Source organism: Zootoca vivipara, chromosome Z1 (assembly GCF_965207765.1).
Source record: "Zootoca vivipara chromosome Z1, rZooViv2.hap1.1, whole genome shotgun sequence".
Taxonomy (NCBI): Eukaryota; Metazoa; Chordata; class Lepidosauria; order Squamata; family Lacertidae; genus Zootoca; species Zootoca vivipara.
The window spans coordinates 44,397,324-44,410,927 of NC_142583.1; the positions used below are offsets into that span (position 1 = coordinate 44,397,324).

General features: G+C 41.1%; 1 protein-coding gene across 21 annotated transcripts in view; it reads left to right on the forward strand.

Moving 5' to 3' along the window:
- The window catches only part of SCLT1 (sodium channel and clathrin linker 1), a 47,124-nt gene that overhangs the window by 217 nt on the left and 33,303 nt on the right, over positions 1 to 13,604 (forward strand). For 2 of the 21 annotated variants that reach the window (XM_088660319.1, XM_035114058.3), the window contains exons 1-9: positions 89 to 240; positions 1,170 to 1,276; positions 2,966 to 3,049; positions 5,687 to 5,754; positions 8,079 to 8,131; positions 9,534 to 9,603; positions 9,996 to 10,051; positions 12,226 to 12,361; positions 13,436 to 13,558. In XM_088660319.1, the coding sequence (XP_088516445.1) occupies positions 1,243 to 1,276; positions 2,966 to 3,049; positions 5,687 to 5,754; positions 8,079 to 8,131; positions 9,534 to 9,603; positions 9,996 to 10,051; positions 12,226 to 12,361; positions 13,436 to 13,558 (624 nt within the window). In that variant the 5' untranslated portion in view covers positions 89 to 240; positions 1,170 to 1,242. Of the gene's footprint in view, positions 1 to 88; positions 241 to 1,169; positions 1,281 to 2,965; positions 3,050 to 5,684; positions 5,755 to 8,067; positions 8,132 to 9,533; positions 9,604 to 9,995; positions 10,052 to 12,225; positions 12,362 to 13,435; positions 13,559 to 13,604 lie in introns of those variants that run through there. The other 19 variants (XM_060278598.2, XM_060278597.2, XM_088660327.1 and 16 more) reach the window with 16 other exon arrangements.

Below are 13,604 nucleotides of genomic sequence, written 5' to 3' on the forward strand. Positions count from 1 at the left end.
GCCTGTGATTGGTCCAGAGAGGAGGATTAGGGCAGGCGGGGAGCAGCTGCCGCTTCACGCGCGCGGCGGGGTTCCAACCGTCAGTCCCAGTCCGTGTGTGGGAAGAGAGTGAGTGAGAGGGTCGCGTGTTCCCTCCCCACCCCCCACCCCGCTCCGCATTTCTTCCAAGAGAGCAATGTGACACGCAACAGGCGACCTCGTCTGAAAAGAAACGTGTGTATTACATACACTTGTCGGCAGGTATGGGGAGGCATTTTTCTTCAGTTAACGCTTCCTCTTAAATAATAATTTCTCCTATGGGTTTATACCTTCCAGCAGTCATTTTTCTCGCTGGCATAATCCATGTCTACTTTAGAGGTCCTTTCAGACGGGGGTTTTCATTGCAATATGCTCTTTTGTTCAATAATGATGCGTTATGGGGTGGGTTTGTTCTTTTTTAATATTAGTGGTTCTGAGATGCTTTCCCCCAGTGTTTCCATATAATTGCTGTTGGGAGAGACTATAACACAACAAAAACTAGATTAAAAAAAGCCCCTCGCTTCATAACATTTGTTGTAACTTTCTGCTGATATCCCATAACTTTCTATACAACTTATGTACTGGCTGGAAATGAAGCAGTATGACAATCCCAAAACTTTTGCAGGGACAAATGGTTGTGGGTTTTTGTGTGTAAATAGTGTTGAACGAAGGAGCATGTATGACCCTTCTGATTGCAGCATGGACACAAATCATGAACATGCAATAAAAAGGATGTGTTGAAGGACTGTTCTTATTTTTATCTTTTTAAACTTTATAATGGTACACTGATGAGCTGCTGTAGGCTGGGGAAGTTTTATATTTGATATCCAAGGGATCATGGGCATAGCCAAGAATTTTGTGAGGGAAGGAAGACCTTTTGTTAGGGAAGGCAGAACCTCAGTTTGCTGTGCATTTTTATTGGATGGGGGGGGGGCTGCACCCATGCATGGGACTACAGCTTTGAAAACTGAGTTTCCATTGCGATGTTTGATAGAGCAGTTTTTATTTCAGAATTATTTCCACATGCCGTATCTTTCTGTAAATAGGACACTTGTAGATTCTGAGGAGAATTCAGTTAGAAACTAAAGTTAGAAACGAATGGAAGTGAATTACTGTAGGTTTTGCTGCTTACATTTATCTGACTTTTACAGGTTTTGTATTTACCTTGATGAGAGGGAGTTCATTTGGTCAGAAACCTTATTGTGCGACCTTCCAGGTTAAAATATGGAAAGAGCAACTGATTTTCCGAGAGATCAAAGTAAGTTCTGCATACGAGTTCATTCAGACCTATACTGTTAGTTGATGTATTTCATTGAAAAGCTTAAACAGAAGTTTTCTGTTTTATAAAAGAGAAGTGGGGGCCAATAACAGCTTAGGTCAGGCATCCCCAAACTTCGGCCCTCCAGATGTTTTGGACTACAATTCACATCTTCCCCGACTACTGGTCCTGTTAGCTAGGGATCACAGGAGTTGTAGGCCAAAACATCTGGAGGGCCGCAGTTTGGGGATGTCTGGCTTAGGTGTTCTTTTGGATCTGTTGCTGTATATTAAAGTGCAGATAACATCAAAGACCACAAGTGCCTGTTACCTCCTTTTGCTGGTATTCTGTGCACTCCTATCTGGAGAGAGCAGACCTGGTATCTGTTATTTTAACATTCTGTCCAAATTAGACTATTGTAAGAGTGTCTACATAGGGCTGTCTATAAAGAGAGTACGAAATTGGTACGAAATACGGTTATTTGTTTGCTAGCAGGAGTTAAACAACTCAAATTATACCAACCCTGTATCACTTGCATTGCTTACCAGTTCGTTTCTGGGCTTAGTTTATGCTGGTTTTGCCCTTTAAGACCTACATTGTTTTGGACTAGCGAGATGAGTGCCGCAACCCCAGAGTCGGACACGACTGGACCTGATGGTCAGGGGCCCCTTTACCTTTTTATCTGAAGTATCGCCTACTGTCACGAACCTCCCAACGTCTTAAGATCAGCCTCAGAGTCAGGTTTATGGCCCTAGCGGAAATACCACTAGCAACGAGAGACTGACACTTTAATGTGGTGCCCTACATCTGTGGAATTTGCTTCTCAGACATCTTTGTCAGGCCCCTATTTGGTTGTTTTTCACTGAACTCTAAATATTTGTTTCACTTAGCTTTTCCTGAGTTATTTGTTAGGTTTGTCTCGCTCAGGGGTCCCCAGACTACGACCCGCGGGCCAGATGCGGCCCCATTGGACTCCCAATCCAGCCCACAACAACCCGCGCCGCCCGCTCTTACGGCGTGCAGTGCGGCGGCGCTCTTCCAGGTCGGAAAAAAGCGCCGAAAATCGTTTGTGTGCATGCGTATGGGCCTCTCCCAACCCAGAAGAGATCATTTCCAGTGCACTTCCGGGTCGGGGGAGGCCCATAAGCATGCGCACAAACGATGTCCGGCGCTTTTTCCGACCTGGAAGCGCGCCACTGCGCCAGTAAGTGTGCGCATGCGCAAGGGCGCGCACTCTCCTGCCCTCCGGCTCGCCACGCAATCGGCTTGCTGGCCACTGGTCATGGAGCAGAGTCAGTAGAACCCCCTATATGAGCAAGCAGGCAGGTAGAAAACCTCAAAATGGAGTGTTCTGAGGAGGGCCTTAGCTAGCCTGGGTTTCATTGGCTCCCATTTGATGGTAATGGGCCTGATCACTACACCAGCGCTAGGTTGGACCAGCACTTTGCCTACCTTATGCCTTCCACCTATCACCTTCTGCCCAGGCTATTGTGAGCAGCAGGGCTACTGATGCAGCAGTGACGCCTCCACTCTCTTAAACCTCAGTGCTCCCCAGCCAGGATTTGACTTGCAGTGTTGTATATTGAAGCTGTACTCAAGGTCATAGACCTAATATTAGTGAATCTGGTAAAACTTGTGTGCATACGATTATTATTCCTATTCATTATTATCCTGCTTTTGTACCTGTAGGTAAAGGTAAGGTAAAGGACCCCTGGACAGTTGTCCAGTCAAAGGAAACTGGTACCTATGCAGCACAAGCACTACCCTCAATAAGTAAGAATGCAATCATAAACTCACTACTGTAGTCCCATTGAACTTGGGGATTTAACATAAGAGGAGCCCTTCTAGAGCAGAACAGAGGTCTGACTGGTCCAGTGTCCTATTCTCGCAGTGACCAACAAAATTCCTATTGGAAACCTTCACGAGGGACTTGGGTGCAATAGCATTTTCCCAACTTGTCATCCCATCCCCATACAGAGGCATACTGTCTCACACTGTGGAGGTAGAACATATCCATCATGGTTAGTAGCTATAGCCTTATTCTCCATAAAATTCTCTAATCCTGTTTTAAAACTATCAAAATTAGTGTCTGCTTTTACATCTTGTGGGAGTGAGTTCCATGGTTTAACTCTGTGCTGAGTGAAGTACTTCCCTGTTCAGACTCTTCCAGCATTGAGCTTCATTGGACAGCCCCCCCCCCCAACTTTCTAGTAACATGCAAGGGATTGTGCTTCAGATTCTGGAGAATTTCCATTACATTTTTCTTATGCTTTGCAAATCTTTCACCCTTTCAAATTCATGTTCATTTCCATCAAATGAAACAGTAATAATGTATATAAAACAGAAATATAAAAAGAGGCAAAAGTGTTACTTCAACATCAAGATAAACATTCCTCCTTTTATAGAGCAAACACAGTGGCTGTTTCGTAAAGACTAGCACTGTAGATCTGGTGAATATGCTGCATATGACAGCTTAATCAAATTGGTGCTGAAATATTAGCATCACAAAGTGAAACACTAAGCATTTGTTTTCAGGGAGTTTCAAAGGTGCTCTTGTTACATCATTGAAAAAGCTGTGATACACTTCTGTTCTGTTTAAATTTCATTTATCTAACATGCTCAGAAAATGTTAATAGCTACCACTGGGAGCCAGGTGTTAACATATGAAAACACATTTATTCTTGGTCTACTGCAGCTTCTTAATATAGTTGCCTACTAGTGTTTTGCAACTCCAAAGCATGCCTAATCAACTCAATACAGACAGCCAATGAATGGGTTACAATAAATGAAAAACAGTTTGTTTAAACTGCCATCCATTACTACATCACTTTAACTTCTTGTCCTGCATAACTGTTGCCCCAGACACTCCTTAAAAATTTCCAACTTGGCAAATCTAGAAAGATACAGTTTTCAGACCCAAATGAGTATCTACTTTTACTGTAATTTTAGGTTCAATATATTTTATATTTTTATGAAACTCTCCCTGGCATGTTTGGGAGAGGCAGTAAATAAGCAGTTTTACTGTAATTCTGAATTGACAAATACCTGACAAAATGTTCCCCAAAATGATACCGGTAACTCTCATCTCAGTGACTTATCAATTACACCCTTAAGTGAGAGATAACTAGGGCAGAAGAATGATAATATTCAGATTTTGGGAATACTTCTGGAGCCAGTATTGCTCCTTAAGGTTTAGGATACTGCTGTTGCCAGATGTGCTTTTACTCATCTTCAGCTAGTGCAGCAAATGCAGTCTTCCCAGAATAAGACAGTTCTTGTCACTGCTGCACATGCTTTGGCACATGCTTTGCACATCATTGTTGAATTATTGAAATCCCCTCAGTGTGGAGCTGCTTCCAAAGCATGTTTGGATACTGCAGCCAGTCAAGAATACTGCTGTCAGTAATTCTGAGGATGTTATTCAGTATTATTCAATCTCCATTTTCTTCCAATATGTTGGTGCAGGTAGTGACCTTGAGAGCCGTAAATGCATTGGCCTAGGGTAGAACTCCTTGCTGCCGTGAGCTCTTGCCTGCTTGTTAAGATCATCTGGAGAGTCTCTGCTCTGCCTCCCACCTGTATCAGAAGCCTAAGTTGATGGGTTTCCTAGAGTAACACCTGGGTTCTAGGGTACCCTTCCCCAGGTGGCACTGCTGGTTGTATAGCCTTTTGAAAAATTGTTAAAACTGTCCTCCTTAAAAGTTTTATATATTTTATAAATGACTTAGAAGGCGCCAGTCTAACAGGAAAGGAGCATATACATGTTGAAATAAATTAAACATTTACAAATATTATTATTTAAATGACTGAATTAATATCACGTGAAGGATAATGTACAAGAGTCAACATACATCAAAATCTACTTCCAGGATAATCAGTAGAACCCCAGTTTAACAAAAGTCCAACCAATTTGAAATCTGTCAAGTGAACTCTTATTTTAGGTAAATTGGTAGCAAAGATGAATAAGGTGACTCCAAATAATGTTTTACTATCTTCTTAGATTTTGGGTGGTGGAATTCAACAAAGATGTTGGTAAATAAAATTTGGTGAACAAAACTACTTACCCTGCAAGCCAATGCATTATTAGTTGGAAGTGGTCCACTGTGTTTGATGAAACTTGCTCTCAAATAAGTATGTATGGATTGCAATAAACTTTTTTTTGTTGAATTCCTGTCTAAAGGTTATTTTTTGAAAAGGTGCATTCTTTTATAACAGTAAAGGAAAGGGGATTCACAGTGAAAAGTGATTAAAACTGATCTATAAACTATATTGCATTTTAAGTTATATGTTGCCAAAATAAATGTCGTCTTCATAAGGTCAGGAAGCAAATGTATTAGGAGACAATATTTCTAGTTGAATTTCATAATGTAAACTATCAGTCCTGCAAATTAAGGGATTAATTTGTTTCAGATCAAAGGCTAAATGATGTGCCCCAGCAACTTCAGACAGAGAATCTAACAAGAACTACCTTTGAACAGGTAAATTTATTTTCTGGTGTTTACATTGCAGTAAGCCACCAAAATGATGCACTGTAGAAAGATGTTGGAAAGGTTACTATTTTTTAGACGTCTCTACAAATTCAAGTTTTCATATATTTGTGCATAAATTATTGACACTAGAGCATGGAGGAGCTTAAAAGTTTGTTTGCAGTTAGAAGCTATCCAGGTCTTTTTATTTAGGAACTTTTTATACCAGAGGTTTTCAACCTTTTTGAGCACATGGCTCCCTTGACCAACTACCTTCTTTCTGCAGCACCCCTGTGTGGCTCAGGAGCCCAGTTATGTCATCCCTTGCCTGCAGAACTGGCAGCCTCTCACCCTTTTTCGGACACACTCCCTTGTGAAGTGTTCATTCAGCCTCCTTTCCTTTCCCCTCTCCTTGGGAATCCTCTGGGCAACCAATGCTGCCTCTCCTGGTATCTGAGCCGCCACCCCCCACCCCAAAGAGAGATGTTTCCTTACAGTGCCCTACAGGGGTCTGGAAAGAGGATCCCCCCAACCTTAGTGACCCAACTGAGACTGGCCAAAGTTGAGGCCAGCATCTTACCTTGGGAGGCAGCAGTGGGTGCTGCCGGGCCTGCATGGCGGAAAGGCTCTTCTTCAGCACCGGGCACTCAGCTCCCAGGCAGGCATTGCACACAGCAAGCACAAGAAAGGTGCCTGCCTGGCCTCCCACTTGTCTGCCCGTTCCCAACAGCAAGGGGCTGGCAGACTGGCTGGCTGGGCTCCATTGGCCGCTTGTTTGCTTGGTTACTCTAAGGCTGCCTAAACTCCCTTGCCAGCCCCAAAGGTACTATTTGCCTGCATAGCATGTAGCCAGACATGCCACAACAAACAGCCATTCAAGACACTTGGAGGCAGAGATGTGAGAGGGCATCCGAGTAGGGAGGGAAGGAATGAGGGACGAAGGCCAGGGTTGCCCGCTGCACCCCTGACCATCATTCAAGGCACCCCAGGGTGCCATGCCACACTGGTTGAAAACCACTGTTTTATACAGTACTAATTTTTTAGAATAGGGACCCAGGTGGCGCTGTGGGCTAAACCACTGAGCCTAGGGCTTGCTGATCAGAAGGTCGGCGGTTCGAATCCCTGTGACGAGGTGAACTCCCGTTGCTTGGTCCCAGCTCCTGCCAACCTAGCAGTTCGAAAGCACATCAAAATGCAAGTAGATAAATAGGAACCACTATAGCGGGAAGGTAAACGGTGTTTCCATGTGCTGCTCTGGTTTGCCAGAAGCGGCTTTGTCATGCTGGCCACATGACCTGGAAGCTATACGCCGGCTCCCTCGGCCAATAATGCGAGATGAGCGTGCAACCCCAGAGTCGGTCACGACTGGACCTAATGGTCAGGGGTCCCTTTACCTTACCTTTACCTTTAATTTTTAGAATATTGCCCATAAATACATATCTGCAGAACTGTGGATTAAAATAACAAGAATCCATACAATAGAAATGAATGGGCTTTGGATTCATACACTTGCTTCTCTTAGCCTTTTATTCCCCTCAACCACCCTGATTCCTTCCTTATTGTCTTAGTTGTACCAAATCATACCTTGTCATGATCTCTGAATTGTAGTTTCTCTGTTGTTGTGCAAGCCTCCTTTAATGATTTTTATTCATAAAGGTAGCTTATAAATATTTTACGTAATACAAAATTGCTGTATGACTTTATTTATGAACTGCCTTGAGATGTGTGTATATTATAATACATATCATATCATATTTCTAAAATCTAAAAGGCCTTTTCGTAATTGTTCTGAGGTTGACTGGGGAAATACTGTATATTGATCAGATGCTGCTACAAATTTAAATGCTTTACTGATGCTTCCAGGTTATAACTTTATAGATCAACAATAATTGCTAATCCACAGTTTTTCTAAAACAAAAAACAGAAATTCATAGTACAACAAGAGTCTGGCTCTCACTTATAGTGAGTGGTGTGCCACAAATTTGTAATACTGTACTGTACTATAGAAACTAATATGTTTACATGGGCTTAGATGAGAACATTTCACTCTGTTCTAGTTTCTAATCATAAGGTGGTATGTGAATCATCATTTGGAACACTACTAGTCATTATAGATGGAGACTTTCTTTCTGCTGTGGAAAAAGATTGTGTTTATCTCCAGAAGAACTGAAATGACATATATCATTTTAATGTAAAAGCAGAATATGGAATTAAACATCATTGCGTATGGAATGGATTGGCCAAAACATGAAGATTTTAGAAAATTAAATATGCTTCACTTTTTAAAAATATGTGGTAATATGTAACAGTATTAAAAGGAAATAGTTTCATTTCAGAAGAATCCCTTAGGAGGTAACAATGAAGTGGAGCCTGAACTGATGAATCAAAGGTAAAGCGGTTTGTTTTGTGTGTGTGTTATAATTAAATTTAAAGTACTACCGTGTTTTGAATGTGATTTGATTATTTGGTTTGTTTTCTGTCAGCCACTTTTTAAATGTTATTTTCAAGCTTGGAAATATAGAATTAGAAAAGGAAACAATAATGTATTTTTTCCTTTCTCAACTTGATCTGTATTTGAAAGGAAGTCTCTGTGTATACTGATAGTGCTCTATGGTGCTTTACCTTTTTTAAAAACAACAACTGTTATGCCTCATTAATATTTGGTGCTGACTTCCATTTTAGCATTGGTTCAAAAGGGGGGAAATGGTATATAGAAATGAGGGAATTATTGGATGCCAGGATCCAGGTTTGGGGCAAGTACTCTTTGGTGAGAGAAGCCCAGCAGAGATTTAAAGTCACAAAATATGCAGCAAAGTAAAGCATGGAAATTTAGGTAGTTAGACCTTTAAAATATGTCCTTGTGAGTTCCTTCCAAAGTTCCCCTCTTCCCCCAGCATAGGAAAAAGCCATGTGTTTGGTAAGTTAAAAAATTACTTACAAACCCTCCAAATGTCAGGCTCATGTGCTTTTCAATAAATCAGTCAGAAAAGTTGCAGAAGCAGTAAAACATGGCTTAGTTATTATGGTGAAAGTCCTAAATTAATGGTTTGAAACTCAAAAGTGGCTTTGAGCTTCTCTGATTGACTGGGGTACAACAGTAGGCTTTATTAGCTTCCTTCCAAGGTTAGCTTCCTCTAGCTAAACCTGGCAGGATAGCATATAGTATTAACCCATTTGTGACTTAAGCATGTTGGTTATAGGAGGCTGGTTGTCCCCACAATATCAAGAAGCAAGTCCAGTTGAACTTGGTAAAATATACTCATGAATAAACATGTTTAGGAGCATGCTGTGCAACTTGAGGTTAATTGGCGTTCCTTGATGGCAGTGATGCCATTAGCTGTGTTTGGAGAACCCATGGCTCTTAAACAGGGTCAAAATGCCGCAAGTGCCCCATGCCTTAGGAATTACAATGTGGGAAACCATAGCAAGTCTGAGTACCCAAGCTCTTGGACATCATCAGGTACTAGACTAGTCCTTTCACTCCTATATCTATTTGCACAATTATGTGAATGTTGCATGGAATTTTCACTGGATATAATTTTTTCTAAGGTTACCATTTTGGATGCAGTAGAGCTTCCACTGAAAGGCAGGCCATTCCTTTATGAAAATAGATTTTTATTTACACCAAACAAGGCGCAGTGTGACTCATCCCCCTCTATTGACAAGCACTTTGCTGAGGAAATGGGAAGGATTGTGTTGTATCAAGCCACAGATCACCTCCTTTAAACTAATTGAATGTTCAGTCAGTGTTACCAATGTCTTTATTTTGTATATTTTTACTTCTACGTTAGACTATCTCCTCTAGCTGCTGATTATGATGGACATCTGAAGGAAATGAATGAACAGCTGAGGTTCTGTCAGGTATGAATCACACACACGAGTGTTTTCCTGTTGCTCTTCACACAAGCTTATTAAGATCAAATTTTAAGAGATAGTAGCATGTGCCGTTGAAATCTACCGTAATGCTTATCATACTCGGAGTAGACCAGTTGAATAGTGAGTAAATTTGAGTATGTCTGTCATTGAACACCCGTTATGAATAATATTGTCAACACTAAAAAACAGTTTTTGTTCTAAGTTATAAAGTGTTATAATTCTTTTTTTCCTGGAGCTGAACTAGGAAAAAGTATTTTGTATCTACATGTTTGTGTATCTACATGGTGTGCGTGAGATTTAATTTTAGTGTGTCTAACAGTTTAGTGACACCTATTCAAAAATAAATGCTTACAGTTATTTATTGCTTTTTTTTTTAGGTGCAGATGAGGGAATTGCGACTAAAACTTGAACAAGTTACCAAGGAAAATGAAAGGTCGATTCACCGAGTGGCATTATTTTTTGTTTCTTTGTTTCTTTATTTATTTTTAGATTTCTATACTGTCCTTCATCCGAAGATCACAGGGCAGTTTACAATATAGAGACACAAAAATACATAACATAATAGCAAACCAAAATAGTAATCCCTCCACAGTTTAAAAGGCCATAGATTGTTTAATCAGCCAAAGGCCCGGCATAAGAGAAAGTGGGGTAAAAAGATATGTAATGAGGGTGCCAGGCGAGCCTCCCTAGGGAGAGCATTCTGCAAGTGGGAAGTCACCATGTCGCTCAGATTTTGAGCGCAGGGTCCAGGTTGGTTCATATGGGGAGAAGCAGTCCTTGAGGTACTGCAGTCCTGAGCACTTTGCATTGGGCCTGGAAACTAATTGGCAGCCAGTGCAGTCAGGCCAGGTTTAGCGTTGTATATATGTCTTGTCCCAATGAGCAATCTCACTGCCGAATTCTGCACCAGCTGAAGCTTTCAACCCGTCTTCAGAAGCAGTCCCATGTATAATGCATTGCAGTAATCTAACCTAGAGGTTAGATGGTGTTGGAGGAGACTCTTGAGAGTCCCATGGACTGCAAGAAGATCAAACCTATCCATTCTGAAGGAAATCAGCCCTGAGTGCTCACTGGAAGGACAGATCGTGAAGCTGAGGCTCCAATACTTTGGCCACCGGGACGACAGAGGACGAGATGGTTGGACAGTGTTCTCGAAGCTACGAACACGAGTTTGACCAAACTGCAGGAGGTAGTGAAAGACAGGAGTGCCTGGCATGCTATGGTACATCCATGGGGTCACGAAGAGTCGGACACGACTAAACGACTAAACAACAACAAACAACAGAGGTTACTAGAGCATAGATAACAGAAGTTAGATAACTATCCCTGTCCAGATGGGGTGCAACTGGTGCCTATGAGGGGAATGTGGTGGTGACTGGATGTGAGCCAGGCCCTTCCTGTGAGTCATCCCAGCTGTGGCGGATGTTACCTGGCCCTCCTCATGGGGCAGGAGCAGGCAGGCTTACGCTTAATGCCTCGACCAGTGCCTAGCAGCTGACTTAGATCTACTTACTTTAATCAAACTTGCTCTCAAGTATGTGTGTATAGGATTACAATCTGAACACACCTCATCTCTCCTCTCCTCTCCTCATTTTGCCATCAATGTCTCTTCCCACCCACTTTCATGCTGCCAGATGCATTTTCAGAGTGAGCATTACTATTGCTAGCATCATTTTCAACCACCAAGCCTAATATTTAGAAATACTTAAATGCAAGCAATTAGTATATTTCTAACCCTTGTCACATATCTGTAATACTGCTCATATAAAACTGTTTACTCTTTTCTTTCATAACAAAAATATATGTCTTTACCTAGGGAACCTGGAGTACTTGATTTATGTTAACTTAGTAACATTTACTTATTATTAAAGTTGTATCCTGCCGTTCTTCCCAAAGTACCCCAGGCCTCCAAATTTTTAAGTAACAATTCCATGCTGAATTTTAGGTGCAGTGTACTTTCTTTTTCTATAGGAGTCGGTGGGTTTTCCGATTCTTGTCCCTCCAGCAACAACAGAGAGCCAGGCTTTTGGAGGCCACAGCAGAGCCCAGTATTGTCTTGATGAAAGCTCAGATCTGGCAGGGAAGGGGAAAGGGTCTCCTTTTTTGAAGTAGATACATCCCTAAAGGACAGACCAAGAACAAGGAGAGACATCACTGGGATGATACAGTACTGCATTTCTTCACAATGTTTAATTCCTCCCACTATTTCCCACAAGAAACTTAAATTGTGTCTTATGGCTATAGGATATGTTTCTAATCTAACGTCCTCTTTGCAGAATTTTTCACAGCAGCAGCCACTTGTTTTTAGCTTCTCAGTTTCTTTATTGCACAGCAAGAACTATTAAATTCCTCAGAAAATTCCTGCTGTTCACTTTGGTACTGTGCCAGGATATGGTCATAAGGGATCTACAGATACCGCTCTTAGTGTTTGTTTCTCTTGTGTATATCCTGTAGAAAGACTTCAGTGTGCTTATAGCTTCCAGAATAATTCAATACATTGTTATAAACTTGAGAAGTGTTTATTTTCCTGCTGATGGTTCATTTCCATCAAATTGGCTTTGATTACTATTTTAAAATAAATTGCTTGTCTATATATTTGTAACCTAGATTGCATGAAGAATTGAAAGAGGCTGTTGAAAAGCAGTTGGAGGCTCTGCAAGCTGGTCCTACCTCAGGGGATGGTACATTCATGGATGAAAATATAATAAGAAACCTTCAAGACCAGTTACAACTAGCAAATAAAGTGAGTGGATTCAAACATCCAGCCTGCCTTGGTTCCTTTACTCTTTTGTATGTAGTTTTAAAGCATATTTCCTCAGAATTTGCCCTTCCCCTCCTTTTACAGTGGTATCTTGGGTTACAGACGCTTCAGGTTATAGACTCTGCTAACCCAGAAATAGTACCTCGGGTTAAGAACTTTGTTTCAGGATGAGAACAGAAATTGTGTGGTGGCAGCGGGAGGCCCCATTAGCTAATGTGGTACCTCAGGTTAAGAACAGTTTCAGGTTAAGAACGGATCTATGGAACGAATTAAGTTCTTAACCCGAGGCACCACTGTATTTCTCAAGAAACTGTAGTTTAGCTATAGATTGTGGCTAACTATATGCTTGTGAAACATGGACCACTTATAAGCGCCATCTCCAAATCCTCGAAAGATTACATCAACGGTGATTCCGGAAAATTTTACACATCACTTGTGAAGACAGGCGAACTAATATCAGTGTATGCACTTCTCAAAAGTAAAATTTTGTCAGGATTTTTAAGCTTGCTTTTAATTTCAGGATTTTATCTTATTGGTAATCTGTGAACCTCTAAGTTCTGTTGAAGATGATGTAATAAGTTCTGGTGTAGTGAATGAAATGTTGGACTAGGACCTGCAGAACCAGGGATCAAATCCCCACTTAGCTGTGAAGCTTACTGGGTGACCTTGGGGCAGTCACTCACTCTCAGCCTAACCCACTTCAGTGTTGTTATGAGGGTAAAATAGGAAAGAATAGGACTGTGTATACCACCTTGAATCCCTTGGAGGAAAGGTGGGAAATAAATGTAATTAATTAATCTTCACATTTGAATTCCATTTTTGGCAGCTAGGTTGCTGTTGAATAGAATTGCCTACTGTTTAAATATATAGCATATAGGAAACAGGTAAGTAATAAGTACCATCGCTTTGGGAGGCAAGTGGGAATATATTGCCGTATCTGCATAATGCAGAGTGGCTTTGTAGAAAAATAACAACCTCTGCTTTCAGTTTTCTGAATCTTAAGCACTAAACAGAAACAAAGTTTCTCATATACTATATTTGCATTTATTTTTGTAGGAAAAGGAACATGCAGTAGAACTTTGGCAGACAGTATCACAGGAATTGGAGCGTCTTCAGCAGATATATCATGCACACATGACAGAAGCACAGATTCATATTGCTGAAAGTCAAAAACAAAAAGTAATCCAGTTTATTGTAATAGCTATGTATTAAAATTCGATTAAGG